This window comes from Morone saxatilis, unplaced genomic scaffold, assembly GCF_004916995.1.
Source record: "Morone saxatilis isolate NCDOM2014 unplaced genomic scaffold, NCSU_SB_2.0 Contig21, whole genome shotgun sequence".
In the NCBI taxonomy this organism is placed as follows: domain Eukaryota; kingdom Metazoa; phylum Chordata; class Actinopteri; family Moronidae; genus Morone; species Morone saxatilis.
This window is the reverse complement of record NW_023339774.1, coordinates 19410284-19429211: the sequence shown is the minus strand read 5'-3', so window position 1 is coordinate 19429211 and position 18928 is coordinate 19410284. Positions and strand designations below refer to the sequence as shown.

The window sequence follows — 18928 nt, the reverse complement described above, 5'->3', positions numbered from 1 at the left end:
TAACAGTGCATAAAAAAAAAAAAATCCATGCCCGTTCTCGGCTTCCGTACATTAGCTAATGTTTTGCTAACATATGCTAACTTAAGATGTGACTATATGGTGCTTTTATCTTTTAACCATCATCAAAAATGTGGTTGTTTTTTCACACTACCCTAAAAGACAGAGGTTCTGACTGAGGCTTACTCAACTGTTAATGGAGCACGGAGCAAAACAAGGCGGAGCTTAAGAAAGGGTCAGTTGTTGCTGCTAAATTAATTGTGCACATTTTTAGACAAAAATATATATGCATGTATTTATTTTTTTATTAAGCTACTCAGACTATCAGGAATTGCAAGTGGGTGGTGGTGAGTGACCTGTAATTTTTATACGATAACTCCAACCAACCAGCTACCAATAATAATATGATTTATATCAGTGTGTGTTCTGCAAGTTGGCTTTGATGAACATCTAATAATGATTTCTCTCTTTAGTGAATCAACCAGTGGTTGGCAAACTATATATCTCAAACTTAACGTCAGAGAGCTTTTCAATCTTCTGGAACGGCACTGAAGGAGAATTTGATGGTTTTATCCTGGAGATTATTGATTCTGATTGGCTGATGGAGCCAAAGGAATATAACATATCCCACAATGTAAAGTCCCATGACGTCACAGGGCTCAGGCCCAGCACTGACTATGTAGCCTACCTCTATGGGACATACAAAGGATCCCGAACAAGTGCTGTCAGTATTGTTGCATCAACAGGTATTTTGATTTTGTGTATTTGTCATTACAAAGAATAGGGTTATATTTAATATTCTTCAGTTATTATCTGCACTGTAAAGCTAACTCTGGCCTGTATGCATACACTGGACTTTATAAAAAGAGACACATTCATGCTTTCTACTTCCATAAATGAATATATTTCATATTTTTCTCTCCCCTGTAGCGGAAGAGCCTGATTTGTCCAGGCTAGTTGTTTCTAACATTACCTCAGACAGATTTTCTCTGTCATGGCGGACAGGAGAGAAGGCTTTTGATAACTTTATAGTAGAAGTCAGAGAGTCTGCTTTGCCCTCGCAGGCAATGGGGCGCGCTCTGCCAGGAGACGTGCGCTCCACAGTCATGGTCGGGCTCAAAGCGAGCACAAGCTACAACATAAAGCTGTACGCCAGCGCTGGTGGCCAGAACACACAGCCCCTGTTTGGTGTAGCTACAACAGGTATCACATTACATGCATTTTCTGACACTGCATGTACCAACCACATTGTGATTTACCAGCACAACATAACTGAAAAGCCATGTTCTTTTTCTGTTCAGAGGATGTCCCACAGTTGGGGCCCATAACTGCTTCATCTGTGAGTCCGCATAACCTCAGCTTGTCCTGGAGCACTGTGTCAGGCCACTTTGATGGCTTTGTTATCCGGGTCAGTGACCCTGAGCAGCAGTCTGACACACTGGAGTTCAGACTGCCCGGTGAAGCCCGTAACATTACAATCTCTAACCTGATGGATGCCACAGGCTATGATATTGAACTGTACGGTATCTCTCACGGGCGCCACACTCCCTCTTTGTTAGCCCACGCTGTCACAGGTACTACGTATTTTACTCATATCTTAAACTCTTATCATTTTGCAGTTGTGAATGGAAACCATGTGTCTTTTGCAACAAAACATTTACTGAACTAAACTGCTTTTTTGGGGGGGCTTTTTGTCTCCAGATATCGGTTTAACATACCAAAATAACTCAACTGCAACTTGAAACAATATTTTTTTTATCTGCAGGTCTAAAGCCTCAAAGAGCAAATTTGACACGCATCATTAGCTCCTACTGTTTTCACAATCTGGTAGCATTTTTGGTGCTTGAAACCATTTGATTTATTAACCCCAAAGAGGACATGGATGTTGAGTAATTCTGCACTATTTTTTATTTTTATATGTTGTTAGCTTTGACAGATAGCCTAAAATCTGTAGTTTTCATATGTTGTAGATTTTGTTTAATGCCATAAATATTGGTTGCAGTGTCAGCTGGCTAGCAATATTCCAATGAAAGATACACTGTATTATTCTGAAAAGGGCCATTCTGTATATAATTATTAATATGCAAGCATCAGTTTAATGATGTAGCTGGTAAAGGTTGAGCTAATTTTACTGCTGTGTTGCTTAATGTAATAATACATGATCATTTATTTATTGATTTTATTTTGTGTTAATAATCTGAATCTTAAAACTAAAGTTTAGTAAAAAGTCCAATATTTGGTTTTGAAATGTAAAGCAGTAGAAGTTCCTTGTACTTGAAGCAGTAGTTTAGTAGTGAAGTTTGCAGATTGCAACTAACTAACTAACTAACACCCCTCGCGTCCGTATTTGATGACCTGGAAAGAAGAACGGGCAGTGAAGTGCGTAGGAGAAACTGCAGTGGCCACAAAACTCGCAAAAAATGTGAAAGTCTCTACAGCCAGTGTTTTGTTTGTCTGTTCTGGGCTATTGTAGAAACATGGCAGACTCCATGGAAAGCAATCTGAGGTGACTGTAGAACCACTGTAAACACCTCATTCTAAAGTAATTAAAACACAAAGATTCCTATATTCAGATGATTATTCACTAAAACATACCTCCTAAATGTTGCACACTGGACCTTTTAAGTACAGTACTTGAGTAAATTTACTGAGTTACTTTCCACCATTAGATAAAGAGCTGGCATTGACTGGGCTAAAAAGCTAAAGCGTTAAGATGCAGTTCCACTAATGTCCACTAGATGTCTTGGGTTAAGTTGTTTTCAAACTGCTAGTCTTAAAATCTTTTGATGTACGTCTTTTAATCACCTTGAATAGCATCTTTGTTGTATTGTAAGAAATCCCCAGATGTGATGGGTTCGTCGCGCCCTCGTTCATCTCTCCTTTTACCTTTTTGTTTTTGTTTTGTGTGGCTGTCGATATGAGCCACAAATCCAAGCTTCAAATGTCGATTTCATCCTTTTATTGTCTTCTGTAGAAGTATATAAAGCATTATGATGCTTGCCAAATTTGCCTTTTAATGTGTTTTTGGCCTATTTTTTGAGACATTCAGATCAGATTTAATTTTGCCTCTTTAAAATGAATCACCTCATAGAAAAGAACATATCTTATGATTTGCTTTTGCAACAATTGCACACTTGGTTGTTCACTCTTTTCCCCCCTCCCACATGTGTTCCCTCTCAAAAACCAAAAAAACCCCCCCAAAAAATCACACCCACTCCCCTCCAGCTCCTTTGCCTAAAGTGGAAAACTTGACCATTTCCAACATAACCCCCTACGGCTTCCGTGTGTCGTGGGAGGTGAAGCAGCAGCTGCAGCAGGAGGAGTTAACCCCCTCTAGTGGCGGCTTCAGCCATTTTCACATAGTGGTGACAGACTCTGGCTGGCTGCTGGAGCCTCAGGAGTTCACTGTGCCAGGAAACCAAAGTCACCTGGACATCTGGGGCCTCATCACCGGCATAGGCTATGAGGTCACGCTGACCGGGGTGTCAGAGTCAGGGCTTCTCTCTCGGCCTCTCACTACAGTGGCTGTGACAGGTACCACTCATGGTGTACTGCAAGGACCCTCGTCTTACTAAAAAAGTGCAGTTCCTTGTTCTGTTGCAACTACTGTAATAATATGATAATTAAACTTTATGATCCAATTCTGAAGTTTCACCGTCACAACCTGGCAGTTCTATAAATGCCATAATTCTTTAGTGTTCATGATTTTTGTATATAAATCTAAAATAATAGACGTTTCCTTCAGATATCGTGTAACAAAAATTGTAGTATTGATGAGTTTTGGTTAATGCCATGTTTGGATAGTGAGGCTTCAGCTCAGTATTGTAACCTAACCCTAACTCAGATTTATAACACAACCTTTTCCAGAATTATCTCACTTTTTCTTTTGTTTTAAGCGTTTTCTTGGTATGCAGCTTCATCACCGGGAGGAAGAGATGTTGGAGCTCCCGTTTTATTTCTTCTCACCTCCCAAAATATGAGCGAACATTTTTTGTTTGTTTTCATATTTTAAAATGTGTTTTCCTTCCGATTTCTGATGACAGATGCCTGTTGATGTAATACAACTACTGTATCATGTCTATGGACATCTTTTTAAAATTGACTTTCACCGTGCTGATATCTGTTCATCCTGGTTTATAGATCTGGCTAAAAACCACTGAATCAAACAAAATGATCAGAAGTAGGAAAACACTGATAAATCAACAAGACATTTTGAGCATGAAATGTCAGTTGATTTAAAGGGTTAGTTCTGATGGTTTTTTTTGAAGCAAGGTTTTATGAGGTACTTATCCATAGTTGGTGTATACAATAAATACAGTACATGGTGGTTGCCACACCCCCAGTTTGGAGAACCACACAGGAGTATTTTAGCGGCATAAAAACAAGCCCACCCAAAAAACAAGTTGGTGAAGTTGGTCAAAAATCTGCTTGCCCAAAGTTCATTTTTAATTAATTACAAATCTTTTTATTTATTAGCAGTTTTTAAATAAACTGCTGCCATGAAAGTGAGATGCTGTCGGCTCCTGTTAAGGCTGTACAGTAAGAACAACTTTGCACTTAAACCTGCAGATACGTAGTTCGAGTTTTGCCCATATCCTCTAATGCCACCCACAAGAATAATTGAAATACTCACTTGTGCTTCAACTCTGTTGAGAGATGCACAATCAAACTAAAGATCTACAGAGATGAGAAGGAAGCGAGATGGCTCAGTCCTCAAGCTGCTAGATTTACTAATCCGTAGTGGCCTTTTAGTTGCCCCAGGAAAGTAGGAGATCCTTGTGTAAAACGTTTTAGAAATATACCACACACTTTAGTGTTGTAGTGTTTGGATCCAAACTAACATTAGTTGCTGCAGATCGAGGCAGCGGTAAAACCAGCAACTTCCGTTGTCGAAGGAGTCTTTGCAAGAAGAGAGCAAAAAAGCTGCTTCATTTTTTGTCTGACAGCAAAGTAAAGCAGTGAAAATATATTCTAAATATAGCGTATAGCATTAAACAGATTTTTTTTACATGCTGACCCCATCCACTGCAATACATTGCTTAGCTTCCGTGCCGGTGCTCTTGTCTGCTCCTCCAAACACCGACTATGGATAAGAACCTTATACAACCTCACTAAAAAAACTCTAAGCTAACCCTTCAACCTCTTAATCTCGTTTGTTTCATTATCTTTGAATGCACTGAATGCATCAAGGCTGGCCTTGGAGACGCATGGGGACCTCGTCACAACCCGCGTTGGCTGAAATCCGTCCCACAGCTCCGTTACTGAATGTGATACTGTTGACCGACACAAATAAACATGTACAAAAAGGATCTTGTCTGTTTAATTCACCCAAACTTGCGCCTTTGTAGTCCCTGTGCAAACTAACGGACGCCTGAGCATGGCAGACTGGAGGTGGTGGATAAACAGGCCTTTAGGCTGGAATCTAACCCTGTCTACCACCTGGAAACCTTCTTGCCTGACTGCTGACTTCTTCCAAACTGATGTCTTTGGCCATCTCTCAGAAGTTGAGTATTGCTGGGAAAACGTCAAACCTACTGCAACGTTATGTTTCTATTGTCTAACCAGAGGCCGAGCCGGAGGTGGAGCATCTCTTTGTCTCGGACATCACAGCCGACAGTTTTCGTCTGTCATGGACTTCTGATGAAGACATGTTTGACCGATTCGTGATCAAAATAAGAGACAGCAAAAGATTAGCCCACGGTCAAGAGCACAGTGTCCGAGGCGACGAGCGAACCAAGGTTTTAACTGGACTCATGAGTGGCACAGAGTATGAAATCGAGCTTTATGGTGTCACATTGGACCAACGCTCCCAACCTATTACTGGGGTTGCTCAGACAGGTAGATGAAAAACACTGCAATGTGCAAATTTTATACTAACTACTTAACTTTCTGAGTTTTGGTGTGACGCCTGCTGTCGGGGAACTGAACCCACAGCCCCACTAATCATCTTTATTTTCTGGTTTAGGCTTAACTCCATGTCTGACTCTAATGGAAAATTGTCTTTTGGGAAACATCATTTCTGGAGTTTTATTTGGATCCTCCAAGCTCATAGTTTTTTTTTTTTTTTTCTTGCAGTGTTATTGGCCATATTTTCTTCTCTTTAATTCATTTTTTTTTCTCCTGCTTTCCTGTCTGCGCATATCCATTTGCACTTTGCTAGGCCTGAGTACTCCAAGGGGACTGCACTTCTCTGAAGTGACTGACTCCTCCGCTGTAGTTCACTGGTCCATGCCTCGCTCTCCAGTGGACAACTACCGTATCACCTATGTGCCCTTTGAAGGAGGTAAGAGGGAAATCAGGGTTATTGTGTTGCTATAGTTTACTGCTGGTTTTAAATCTGTCTTCAATAATAAACCCGGTCACCTGACACTGCTCAGATCCTCTAAAAAGGACCAAACATTTTGTATAATATGTTTTTATTACAGGATTCATATTTAGTTATTTGTCCTCCCACAGGAAGCCCGATGATGGTGACTGTGGACGGCGGCGTGTTCGAAGCTTTGCTGCCCAACATGATGCCGGGCAGACAGTACCAAGTGACTGTGAGTTCTGTGAAGGGTCTGGAGGAAAGTGACCCCAGCACTGACACTGTAACCACAGGTCAGCTTTCTTCTACTTCTTCTTACATAATAGTACACAGTCCTCCTGGCTCGCATTGACGCCGGAGTCAGTTCGTAGAAAATTTAATCGAAGTCTCTTGACACTGTGTTCCCGTTTGTGTCCTCCAGCTCTGGACAGACCTCAGGGTCTGTCTGCAGTTAATGTCACTGATACCTCAGCCCTGTTGCTGTGGCAACCGTCTGTGGCCACTGTCGACGGCTACGTCATTACTTACAGCGCAGATTCAGGTTCGTTTTGTGTTTACGGTGTTTTCATTTATCTGCATTAGACCTTTAATTTAGACAAGAAGCACAACGAGTTCTGCTTTAAAAGTGATATTTCTATTGGTCGCCCTCCTGCTTTCCTTCCACATAAGTGAGTTTGATTGTGTAGTTTTGATTTATTGATGTGGGTTGTGCCTCGCCTTACAGTGTCCCCCACGGTGGAGCATGTTTCTGGGAACACAGTGGAGTTCGAGATGGGCTCCCTGGTTCCAGGAACACACTACACAGTTGGAGTACATGCTATGAAAGAAGCACAGAAGAGCGACTCTGCTGTCACTGAATTCACCACTGGTGAGCTGCAGCAGAATGTATATTGATTATTGTAGCTACACTTCTTTTAATGAGTGATAAATCTACAGTGAGACGTTGTATTTTCAGACGTGGACCCTCCTCGTGATCTGACAGCTATTAACATTCAAACTGACAGTGCGACTCTCACATGGAAACCCCCGCAGGCTGCTGTCACTGGTTACACGCTCACCTTCTCCTCTGCTGACGGTATAATCAGGGTATGTACAACCTTCACATCACTTCAGCCACTGACAACAATGGTGTTTTTTTTTCTTGTTTAAACCCAAAAAAACCACAAACTGTAAACTCAAAGTTACTGGCGACCATTTTCCAAACACACCATAAGGTTTTGGATTGATTTCATAACTACTAGGCAGCTGTTGTTCTAATTTAAAACCAACAAGAAATTACAATTGTAATGTTTTTTTGTTGGTGCATTCAAGGAAACTCAGACTTTTTGAAGAGCAAGAAACTACCAAATTCACATAATGTTTTATATCGTCCATGTTTTGTTTGTTGTTTTAATTATCTCTCACCATCACTTATCAGGGTTCCCGCATGTCCTGGAATATCTGGAAAACCTGGAAATTTAAAGACTAGTTTTCCAGTCATGGACACCTAAAAAGTGATTTAAAATGACCAAATATCCTGGAAATTGTCAGTTGTATGTGCAACTTTCTAAATGTTTTTTAATAAGCTGTAAAATAAAATAAATTTTACTTTATTTGAACTGTTATTTATAGCATACCACAAAAGCAAGCTAATGTGTCCCATAAACGCTGACCACCAGTGTGAGTGAGTGTTGTTCTTTATTGTCAGAGAAAGGAGGAAAAAGTCCTAGAAAACAATTTCTTATAAGTGGAAACCCTGCTCACGAATGCAACACTTTTCAGGCACCAACTTGTATCTTTATATATTGTTAATAAAATAAAAGCAAAACTGTGCACATTTTGTAGTTAAATCTCCAGTCTGATCTCACTCTTTGTAATTACTTTGTGTTTATATGTGTGTGTGTGTGTCTGTGTGTGGATTCAGGAAGTGGTGCTAAGCCCCACAGCGTCCTCTTATAGCATGCCTCAGCTAACTGGCTCCACAGAGTACAATGTCAGACTTCAGGCCATCGCTGGAGCCCAGAGGAGTCGTCACATCAACACCATCTTCACGACCAGTAAGCATGAAAACACATGCGAGCCCACACCTTTATTTTTTTTAAGCATAAGTGTGTATCGCCTTGAATTAACGAAACTTGCAGGTACTTTTTCTTAGCAGTGAAAGCTTTGGTGATGGGTTACGTAACAGTTAAAGCAAATTCCTTTCGGTTAATCTGATATTCCAGTCAGATCACCTGTGCTTATTTTTCATTCTGTCTGAGCAGCTCCCAATGGAAAAAACGTTCCCTTTCTTTTTCAAAACCTTCTTTTCTTTCCAAGGTCTTCATTCTCACACAATACTGTATACTCTATACCCTTTTTTTTGTATATATATATATATATATATAACAGAAAGGAAGATAAAGCGACTGTGTTGTCTGACGTCTCTCTGAAATGACTGTATGATGTCTTTTTAATATGTGTGCCTCTAGTTGGGCAGTTGTACAGACACCCTAAGGACTGTGCTCAGGCTTTACTGAACGGAGAGACGACCTCTGGTCTGTACACCATCTACGTGGGAGGAGAGGAGAGCCAGCCCATCCAGGTCTACTGTGACATGACCACAGATGGCGGAGGATGGATGGTGAGTAAATCAACCTACTGGAATCCAATTAAAGGGCTGATTTGAAAACCGTAATTCTCATTAAATAGGACATGATCATACTAGTTATTCAGCGGCTGTTTTTCTAATGATAGACACACACCACAGTGACTTTGGTTGGCTTGGTATGATCACTGTGAAGCTGTTGTGACACTCATGAAAGTCAGTCCTCTTCAGGTTTTGCTCAGACGCCAGAATGGAAAGCTGGAATTCTACAGGAACTGGAAGAACTACACCGCTGGCTTCGGTAACATGAATGATGAGTTCTGGCTGGGTAAGAGCACTCGTCTTCTGGTCTTATTTACTTCGCCTCTCACTTTCTTATTCAGCCACCCTTTCTCCCAACTCACACGTATTAAATTATCACAGGTCTTTCCAACCTCCATAAAATCACAAATTCTGGCCATTATGAGCTGCGAGTCGACATGAGGGACAACGGGGAATCGGCCTACGCTCAGTACGACAAGTTTACGATCGCAGAGCCAAGATCCCGTTATAAAGTCTACATAGGAGCGTATAGTGGAACGGCAGGTAGGTTTTACTTTAAAGGATTGGTTCGACATTCACTCTCATGTCTGTATGGTAGCAGCCGGTTAGGTTAGCTTAGCATAAAGACAGGAAATATGTTGAAGCACCCAGCCTGGCTCTGCACAAATGTAACAAAATGCCACCTACCATCTTCTCTTAAAGTGCACTAATTACCACTTTATATCTATTTAATTTGTACAAACGCAGTGTAAAAACAGTACATTGGGGTTTTTTGAGTTACTTTCAAGAGTCTTTGTTTTCACCGTGAGGTTGCCAGGCAGTCAGCGGACACTCCAGGAATTAACTGCTCCCAGCCAAGAAATAGTCTGGCACAGTAAAACCAAACCTTTCTGTTTTACACTTCAGTTTTTTGTGCAGATTAAAAAAACAAGATATAATGTGTTACCTTTTGGCCTGAGGCCGGCTAGCAGTTTCCAATTGTTTTGTTGTCTTTATTTTAAGCTAGGCTTAAAAATCTCCTGGCTGTAGCTGTTATATTAAACACAGTGACATGAAAGTGGTATCAATCAAAGAAAGAAAATATAAAACATATTTCCTAAAATGTTGGGACTAAACTATAAAAAGGTTGAATAAGCTCACGTGTTCACGTGCATAAACTCCTGAGCTGTGCTTTCTGGGCTTCACTGTCGACCTCTTTTCCAGGTGACTCCATGACTTACCACCAGGGCCGACCCTTCTCCACGTATGACAATGATAATGACATCGCTGTCACCAACTGCGCCCTGTCATACAAAGGCGCCTTCTGGTATAAAAACTGCCATCGCGTCAACCTCATGGGGAAATACGGTGACAACAGTCATAGTAAGGTACGTACAGCTTTTACGTATAACGAAGAATCTGATTTTTCCCTCCTTGTCTGTGAGTCGGTGGATGTGTGGTTTCGGGTGACTGATGTGTTAGTTACCTCTCACTGTTAAAGCCTCTCCCCATCATCTGTTTTCTGTTTTTCTTTCCCACAGGGGATCAACTGGTTCCACTGGAAGGGCCACGAACACTCGATTGAATTTGCGGAGATGAAGATTAGGCCAGCCAACTTCAGAAACTTTGAGAGCAGAAAAAAGCGATCATAGACTCGTGAACCCCCTTTTCTCGTCTACACCTCATCTCCCTCGTCGAGTGGTCATGAACTTCTCAAATCATTCTCTAAAATACACACAAAGACAATCAGTCTGATGTGATTCAGTTCTGGCTGTGAGAAGCTAACCATATAATAATAATTACACCAAAGAATCAAAGAATTAGATGGTTTTTCTTTGTGTCCCCATTGTTTGTATGTATGTGTGATTTGATGTGAACAGACATACAATATAAAGTGTTACTGGGATCAAATATCTGTTACCATGTGAGAATTAATTGTACATTTGTTTTGATCCACTGAATCAGTCACATGTCGAAGGCACATAGTTAGAAGGCATCAGGCTCCGCTCACATCCTCTAAAGTTACAGGAAAGTTTAAATTCCTCCATCTTAAACTGAGTTATCGACCAGGATAAATTATGATTATATAAAATGATCTTAATGAGGATATGAACTCTATGAAATGTCACATATATTTACTGTACCAGTCGCATTTGGAGGCCACTCATGCCACTGAATTCATATTTAAATGTCGCTTTACTTATTTTGATAGAAAAATCTGATGCTCTGCAACCTTCAATACAAATAAAAAAAATATTAGTTTGATAAAAGTGTGCAAGAGATCCTTTTTATTTCCACCTCGGCTCCAGCAGATGGCAGTGTTTACTCTCGCACTACTGGCTGGGGATGTGTTAAAGTACCTGTGGTTGTCTGTTACTGTTTAGGAGGCTGTAAATATCAAGAATATTCATTATTAATGGTTTCTCAAAGTCTTATAAAAGCACTAATTCAGCTTCATCTGTTTTAAAAACCCTTTAACGGTAATAAAAAGTCTGACATTTCACTTAGAAAAGTCCTAAATGTTTTTATGTTGTTTCAGGTCAGAACTGTAACAAACACTGTTGCTACTGCAGCCAAAAGCTAACTGACTCATAATGAGTGTCAGTTTTAGCAAAACTTTAAATTACATTATTGTTTTTTTAATTAGTTTATTGTTTTTGCCACTTATCCGGATCCAGGTCTCCTTAATTAATCAGCTATTTTAAGGATTATTGTACATACAAGAACATAAATTTACATTTTTTATTGGTTTTGTGTTATTCTTTGACCCATTTGCTCCTGATAAAGGTATTAAATTTAATTATGTGGCATTAAAAAATAGTTTTTTTTGTTTTGTTTGTTTGTACAGAAATAATAATAATACATGTTTGATATCAGGTTAAAGAAAAACTCAATCTCGGTCCAATTTATCAATCTCAATACTCTTCGTATTGACATTTTAAGCCTTGTATTATGTATATTTATTATAAAAGTCTCAAACTTCTACTATTTCCTGCACCAACATCTCTTCTCCGTTCCAAAGTTTAAGCTTAAATCAGTGTCATCTTCCTTTTTGCAACAGGAGCCCCTTTAAAATCAATCTCTCTCGACAGTTGTCATCAAATCTGTCGTTTAGGTGTTCAAGATCTGGCTCTGACACACTGACAACAAGCGCAGACTTTGGTGTTTTGAAGACTCCGCCAACATCTTAAAATCCTTAAAACCTTTTAAATGAGGGAAAATTCTGATGAAATATGTTCTGCTTTGTGTTGCATTAGCAAGCAAAGTCATTTCAGTCTTTCAACATCAGGCAGGTGACCTGGTGATCGGACCTTGTGTCCTCGGGTCAGATCATTGGTCTAGATCTGAACCCCTCTGGTACTGTTTGTTTGTTTGTTGTGTTGTTTTAATGGGTACACGCTGCATCCGATCCGCCTAGAGAGCAGTCAGACCCCGAACGAACGCCAGTCGTGATCCCAGCAGTAGTTTCTGAGTATCGGTGCTCAGATCAAACTAAATGTTTTCAGAGAAGCCCCGACTCTCTCAGCTGTTGATGGTTTATGTTCTGAACATTTTGTTTGAATACAATGAGGTATGACGAGACACTGGATGGCACAGAGCTGCACAGTTTTTCCACTTAGACATAACTGTTGACCTAGATTTCTACCTATGTGTGAGGCTGAGCTCAGATTTCATCCTGAGATGTTTCTAAATAAGGACTCTTGAGGTCACGAAGCCAAAATGTCTTTGTGATATAGTGCCGAGGTAAAAGCTTTCCAGTGATCCCTTAGTGTTTAGGAAGAAGATTATACAATTATCTGGCCACTTGTGTTTGTCAAAATCAGGACCATATTTCCCATGACCCCGATTACTTCCTCTTGTCACGAGGATAGATAAGAGCCGATAACGTCCCTCGTTGAGAGATATTCTAACTTGGTGAAAGAGTCCCATTACCCATGAGTTTTACACTGCTTGCGAAGTAAAGATGGGCTTTCAAATTCGTTTCTAGAAAGATAACCGAGGAAATGGCTCAGGTTCAGGTTTATAGACTGTAAATATCAACGATTGGATGGATTGCCATCAAATCTTTCAACATTCATGGTCCCGGGAGGATCAATCCCAGTGACTTTACCTTTACTTTTAAATGTGGCACCACTAACATGTTTAAAGTTGTAATTTTTCCAGTCAAATATCTATATGTACAACTTAGTTTTTACAGACATCCATGGTTCCCACGATGTTATGTACTAATCCTGTTGACTTTCCTTCAGCTGAAATTTGTATTTAGTGCTAATCTGCAAATGTTGCCATGCGAACACGCTAAACTAACATAGTAAACATAACCTGCTAAACATCAGCATGTTGATGTTTGATGTTTAATGAGGTGCATTTATTGTATTTCAACCATTATTTGACAACAATATTACAACCTGTCTGGTGTTTATTACTAAATGGTTGATAAGGTCTTCACAGACCTGAATTATGTACGTTAAATAATGTTTTAATTCATTAAGTCCCCAGAGGATGAATCCTACTGACTGACTTGACGTTGACATTTATAGTTTTGAGTGAAGAGTCTTAATTATAGGAAGGGTTGCTATTTAATTTGATCTCCGTCATCAGGTTTAGGTTTAAATTTAAATTTATGCCCAAATACCTGCAAAATTAGCAAATATTACCATGCTGACAAGCTAAGCTAAGATGGTGAACTTTATCATTGTTAGCATGCTGACGTTAGCCTTTAGCTCAAAGCTGTGCCTATAAACACACCCTCATAAAACTGCTGGCATGGCTGCAGCCTTTTGCACAACATATATACTAACATTAAAACATGGATTTAACACTCATGAGCTCAATTTGATGCTTAGAAACATAAAGAAGTTGCAGTTTTTAAGAAATTTAAGTCATTAAATTCAGTGAATTTGGGAGTTTTGAGTGTATTTAAACACCAGAAAGTATTAAAAAATAAAAAATCTCCAAACTGCAGTAACCTCCTGTAACCAGCTACTATACATACCTTCTATAGGGGGAGGTGGAAGCATTCAGCCCAGGTAAGGCTGCAGTGTAACAGCAACCTGTCTCTCTACATGTGAACCAAAATTAGCTAACAGTTCCCAGAACTGTCATGGTGTTGCTACACATTGTGATACTCGAAGTATTTGTACAGTGTTATATCATTGTTTGCTTAAGAGCAGCCAGCTCTCTCCTGCTGATACAACCTAAAACCAAGTCTGCCTTTTTTTCACAGTTTCTCCTCCAGTTAAATTAGCTTTTTTATTATATAATGTTTCCTCTATTATTATTAGTATTATTAGTATTATTACTGTTTTTCCCAACATGTTACCACACAGAAAAGGTTTTTTTGAATTGTGTCTGGGTGTGAAATATATTCTTGAAGTACAGAGCTTTTACTTCATTAGGGTCAAATAGGAGCCGAAAAATAAAGATTTGATTTCCGTACGTGCCAGTTGAGCAAAGGTTACTCTGTTGCCTAAGAAAAAACCTGTTTGCATTAGTCACGCCATGCGGCCCCGCTGAAACACGCTGGACTGCCATTAATCATGTTTTTCAAGGAAACTTTTTCCCAAGAGTCTGTGCTATATTTGAATTGGCTCTGCTCTCGGTGCAGAGTCCCTGGCAGTGTGTGAACATGTATCTAAATCATCTGCCACGGCGCTGTCAGGGCGCTCCACACTGCTTTCCACTCCACCATTAGACATATGTAATTGAAAGAAAAAAATAGGTAATTTCACGCTCTGTGTGATTGTTCTATGTGCTGAGGGAATTCCTGGTGCATGTGTTGTAAATTGAAGATGACTGTGGCATTAAAGAACATGCTTTAATTTTTGGGATTTTAACATTTAAAGGCCTAGAGATATAATTTAAATTGACCGGGTTGGAGTTATTTTTCCTCAATCATCCCTGGTATCCCAAGTATTTAAGCTGCTGAGAGACATTGCATACCTCGCCTGAGCGTGCGTGGGGGGGGGACTTCTCAAACTAACTTTAAACAGTAGACAATGCGGTACACTATACCAAACAGCACAGGATGTTGATTAATGCTGCTATATATAATAATGTGCTGCATTCAGGCTGCATTCAGGCTGCAGTGCTGCAGAGGAGAAACCTCACTGTACAGATAGTTGTGGGCAAAATGGATCACGGATTAATAAACTGTAATTACTGACAGCATTATTTTTATGTGTTGTCATGGTTACTGATCTGTATATGTATGTATATAAGCCTGTAAATGCTGCATTTTTATGAGCATTTTATAATTTTGTGACTTTTACACTATTTAACTACATATCCAACCTCTTATTAATGTAACTGAGCAAGTTGATTGAATTGAATCATTGATATATTTCAGTGTAACTTGTATTTATTATTTATAATTTTAGGCATATTGTGTTAGCTTTATGCTACTATAACTGCTTAAATGACTGACATCAAGCACAAATTAAATTTGGAAGCACAATAATAAGTTCATGTCCTCTGAGTTTTGCTGAGTCGGCGTACTCCATTTCTGCCTCTGCATGATCTGATTGATCGCTTGGCACAGACAGATAATCTGCGCCATCAGTTGCTTCAGGCACGTCTCTGTCATCAGAACCCTCCAGTTTCAAAGGCGGTGAACCCCCGACACCGACACATTACTGTAATATCACACTATTAGGAACAATTCCTATTCCTCCCGTCATCTAGGTTCATTTATAGAGTCAACAAACATGAAGAAAAACAGGAGAACACAACACGTTACCTGCACAGAAAACTACAGTTTGCAGGGGTGGGGGGTCATTATCCTTACTTCTTCCAGTGAAGATGGTATTGTATGAAGCTAATGCATCCATTGGTAGCAATCATGTCATGCTAGCATGTTGGGAAGGGAGGCTAAATAACGTTCCAAAGTTAGGCTAAATTTTGGCGATGGAAAAACTGGCATGTCAATTTTCAACAGGAATCCTTTGACCTCTGACCTCAAGATCTCTGAATAAAAAATGCAGTTCTATCTTAATATTTCTGCATACTGGAGTCCATAAACAGTCTGGGAATTGACAGAAATCTGAGACACATACTTGATGCCAACACTGTATAAGTAAAAACCACAAATGTCCTCATGGCGGCATTAAAGGAAAAGTCAGAGAATCACCAAAGTTATCAGGATTCATCCTCTGGGGAACATGATTGTCTGTACAATGTGTCCACATGAATGTCCAGTTGTTGTTGAGATATTTCAGTCTGGACCAAAGTGACATTTCTATCTCTAGAACCCTTTACTGTACATTACTCTAGTCTCTAAAGACCCTTCAACTTTAAAGTTTTTAAGCTATTTTAACACCAGACAGTGTGTGTACTTTTGCCTCCTCTGTTAATCAATAGAAATATTACATTCTTAACTCTAGTAGAAGTACAGATTTGTGTAAATAAATAGCTTGGTAAAAGTAGAAGTATATATTTTTTTCAGCTTTCTATGCCTTTATTTGATAGGACAGCTGGAGACAGACAGGAAAGGGGGGCAGAGAGAGGGGATGACACGCAGCAAAGTGCCACAGGCCGGATTCGAACCCTGGACCGCTGCAGCAAGTACTCAGCCTTGGTACATGGGTCGCCAGCTCTACCCACTGATCTAACCGGGCTCCCCTGATTTAACTTCTTTGCGTAAAATGTACTTAAAGTACAGAGTAAAAAGTACTCTCTTGGTTTCTCTGAAGGACATTTCTGCCAGCTGTTTCTGTAGAAAGCTGAAACTTCAAACATGGTCTCCTTTTTTTGTCTGTTTCATCTTGTTACGTCTTGATGTTAGGAAGGCATGCAATAATACAAAGACTAATAATAATTCCTCTCAAATGCATTAAAACTAGAGTAACGAGCCTGTTTTGAAAGTGTAAGCAGTAGAAAGTAATAAATATAATAAATACTTAAGTAAAGTACAGATAAATCAATCAAAATGTGTGCTTAGCCACGTATTACCTCTGTTGATTAATGGTTAAAACATTAGCATGATACTGTAGAGTCACATGTATGACATGAAGGATTGTGGAAAATTATCCCGCTTATAATCATTAATCATTGTGATCATCTCCTGACATCTGTGGGCTTTAAACAATGGACACAGCCATCCAACGTGTCATCAAAATAAAAGTGTGTAAAAGAGATGGGGGGGCTCTAATACACTCGGTGTCAGTGACCCTCCCGCGTATGTACCAACATGCATCGGGTGGTTTTTATAACCTATCAAGATGGTGAGTGATCTCCTCTAATGGATCCCTATTTCATAGATTAACAACAGAGCTCATTTAGTTAATCACAGAGGATTGAATCAAATTTATAGATTTGATGCTATTGTCCATTTCAGAAAAAGCAGAGCAATAACATGAAAGCCCCCCCCCCCAGGCCAGATGTCTGACCTCTGATTAAAAGCCAAGAAAGCAGAGCTGACAGCCTTTTTAAACTGAATAATTTTTTTAAAAGGACACCCCCCCCATGTTAGTTTTTGATCTCAAAATACTTTTGCTCTCTTCTTTTAGCTCCAATGAAGCAGTCTTTGTTTTAATCTTCGCATCGATGCACATTCCTTCCTTCGCTTTACATCGAGAGCATTAAGGCCAAATACATTTCATTAGGTCGCCCGCAGATGTACGTCAAGTTGGACCTGAGCCTAAGAGGATTGTGCTTGGAGCATGCATGTTGAACCTCGCATACGACTGGCTCAAGCTGGCTTCATCGCAGTCCCACACACACTGCTGGAGATCACAACCCCGATGTCTTTGCCTCGTAAAGTTGCCATCTGGACTTTTTGGGTTCAAAGCTCTTTAAAGCAAATTCTAACAAATTCCATCAGCGTATATATTTGCAAATGTATATAGTACAAGTCTTTAATAGTCTATAGAATTGCAATTGTAGGAGTAATCCTGATTTAAAAAGCTTCTTTTCTAACTAAAAAGGTGTACTTTGCTTTATTGCATCCTGCTTTATGTGTTTATCAGTTACTTCCTTAAATTAATAGTTTGACATTTCGCAAAATGTGCTTATTTGCTTTTGCCGAGGGTTAGCAAACATCACTTTCATGTCTGTACGGTGAATATGAAGCTACAGGCAGTAAGCTTAGCTTAGCATAAAACCTGGAAACAGGGGGAAACTGCTAGCCTGGTTCTTTTCAAAGGTCATATCTTATGTTTGTGTCACTGGTTTGACCAATAAATTGTCCAGCATATAACCCCCAATATGAACGCAACTTTGAGTTTTGACACTTCAGATATTGTACATAACAAACAAGATATAACCTTTGGAAAGACTCAGGCTAGCTGTTTTCCCTGTTTCCAGTCTTCATGCTAAGCTAAGGTAACTTGCTTCTAGCTGTAGCTTAGTATTTACTGTACAGACATGAGAGTGCTGTTCTTATCTTGTAAAATCTCTGCATGAAAGCAAAGAAGCATATTTCCCCCAATTTTTTTTTGTTCGTAACAGTAGCAAGAACTAGTAATCCAAACAAGTAATGTACTGTAGAGAGCACCGTTTGGTGGTATAACACTTTACAGGTGTCCCCTATAAATATACAACAGTGTATTCCTGGCTGTAGTAACGCACTACTAATAAATACATCCTGTAGATCTCAAGGGCTCGCACTGTACGTGGATACTCAGCAATACACCCACCAAGTGTGAAGTCAACCTGATGAACGGTTCTTGAGATAGGACAGAGATTCTTTCCTTGGTGCTACAGCGCCATCTATTGGCCAAATGGCCCCAAACTTGTCATGGTCGCTCTAACATCATATCTACATACGTCCACCAAATGTGGTTGCAATAGCACAAAGTGTTCAGGAGATACGATACAATAAGCTGTGCTTACAGCCTTTGAGTAAACCTTGAGAGCGAGATAGAGAAAAATAAAATGTGTGAAATATAAGAAATATCTGAAAAAACTACATTTCCCGGCTTTATGCAGAATTTTTTGGTACCAAATCTAAAGACGATTGCTAAAGACTGAAATTTATAGGAAAAGCAGCGAAAAAAACTGATTTAGACAAAATTAAAAATTCAATCAACATATTTTTG

General features: G+C 39.6%; 1 protein-coding gene across 6 annotated transcripts in view; it reads left to right on the top strand.

Moving 5' to 3' along the window:
- zmp:0000000846 (tenascin) overlaps window positions 1-11156 on the top strand; it is a 32341-nt gene extending 21185 nt beyond the window's left edge. For 3 of the 6 annotated variants that reach the window (XM_035667595.1, XM_035667596.1, XM_035667597.1), the window contains 16 exons: window positions 471-743; window positions 928-1200; window positions 1299-1571; window positions 3223-3531; window positions 5563-5835; window positions 6158-6280; window positions 6454-6597; window positions 6726-6845; window positions 7029-7172; window positions 7260-7390; window positions 8208-8340; window positions 8755-8906; window positions 9102-9198; window positions 9294-9455; window positions 10116-10279; window positions 10433-11156. In XM_035667595.1, coding sequence (XP_035523488.1) covers window positions 471-743; window positions 928-1200; window positions 1299-1571; window positions 3223-3531; window positions 5563-5835; window positions 6158-6280; window positions 6454-6597; window positions 6726-6845; window positions 7029-7172; window positions 7260-7390; window positions 8208-8340; window positions 8755-8906; window positions 9102-9198; window positions 9294-9455; window positions 10116-10279; window positions 10433-10543 — 2882 coding nt within the window. In that variant the 3' untranslated portion in view covers window positions 10544-11156. The remainder of the gene's footprint in view (window positions 1-470; window positions 744-927; window positions 1201-1298; window positions 1572-3222; window positions 3532-5562; window positions 5836-6157; window positions 6281-6453; window positions 6598-6725; window positions 6846-7028; window positions 7173-7259; window positions 7391-8207; window positions 8341-8754; window positions 8907-9101; window positions 9199-9293; window positions 9456-10115; window positions 10280-10432) is intronic. The other 3 variants (XM_035667598.1, XM_035667599.1, XM_035667600.1) reach the window with 1 other exon arrangement.
- The last annotated feature ends 7772 nt before the right edge of the window (window positions 11157-18928 follow it).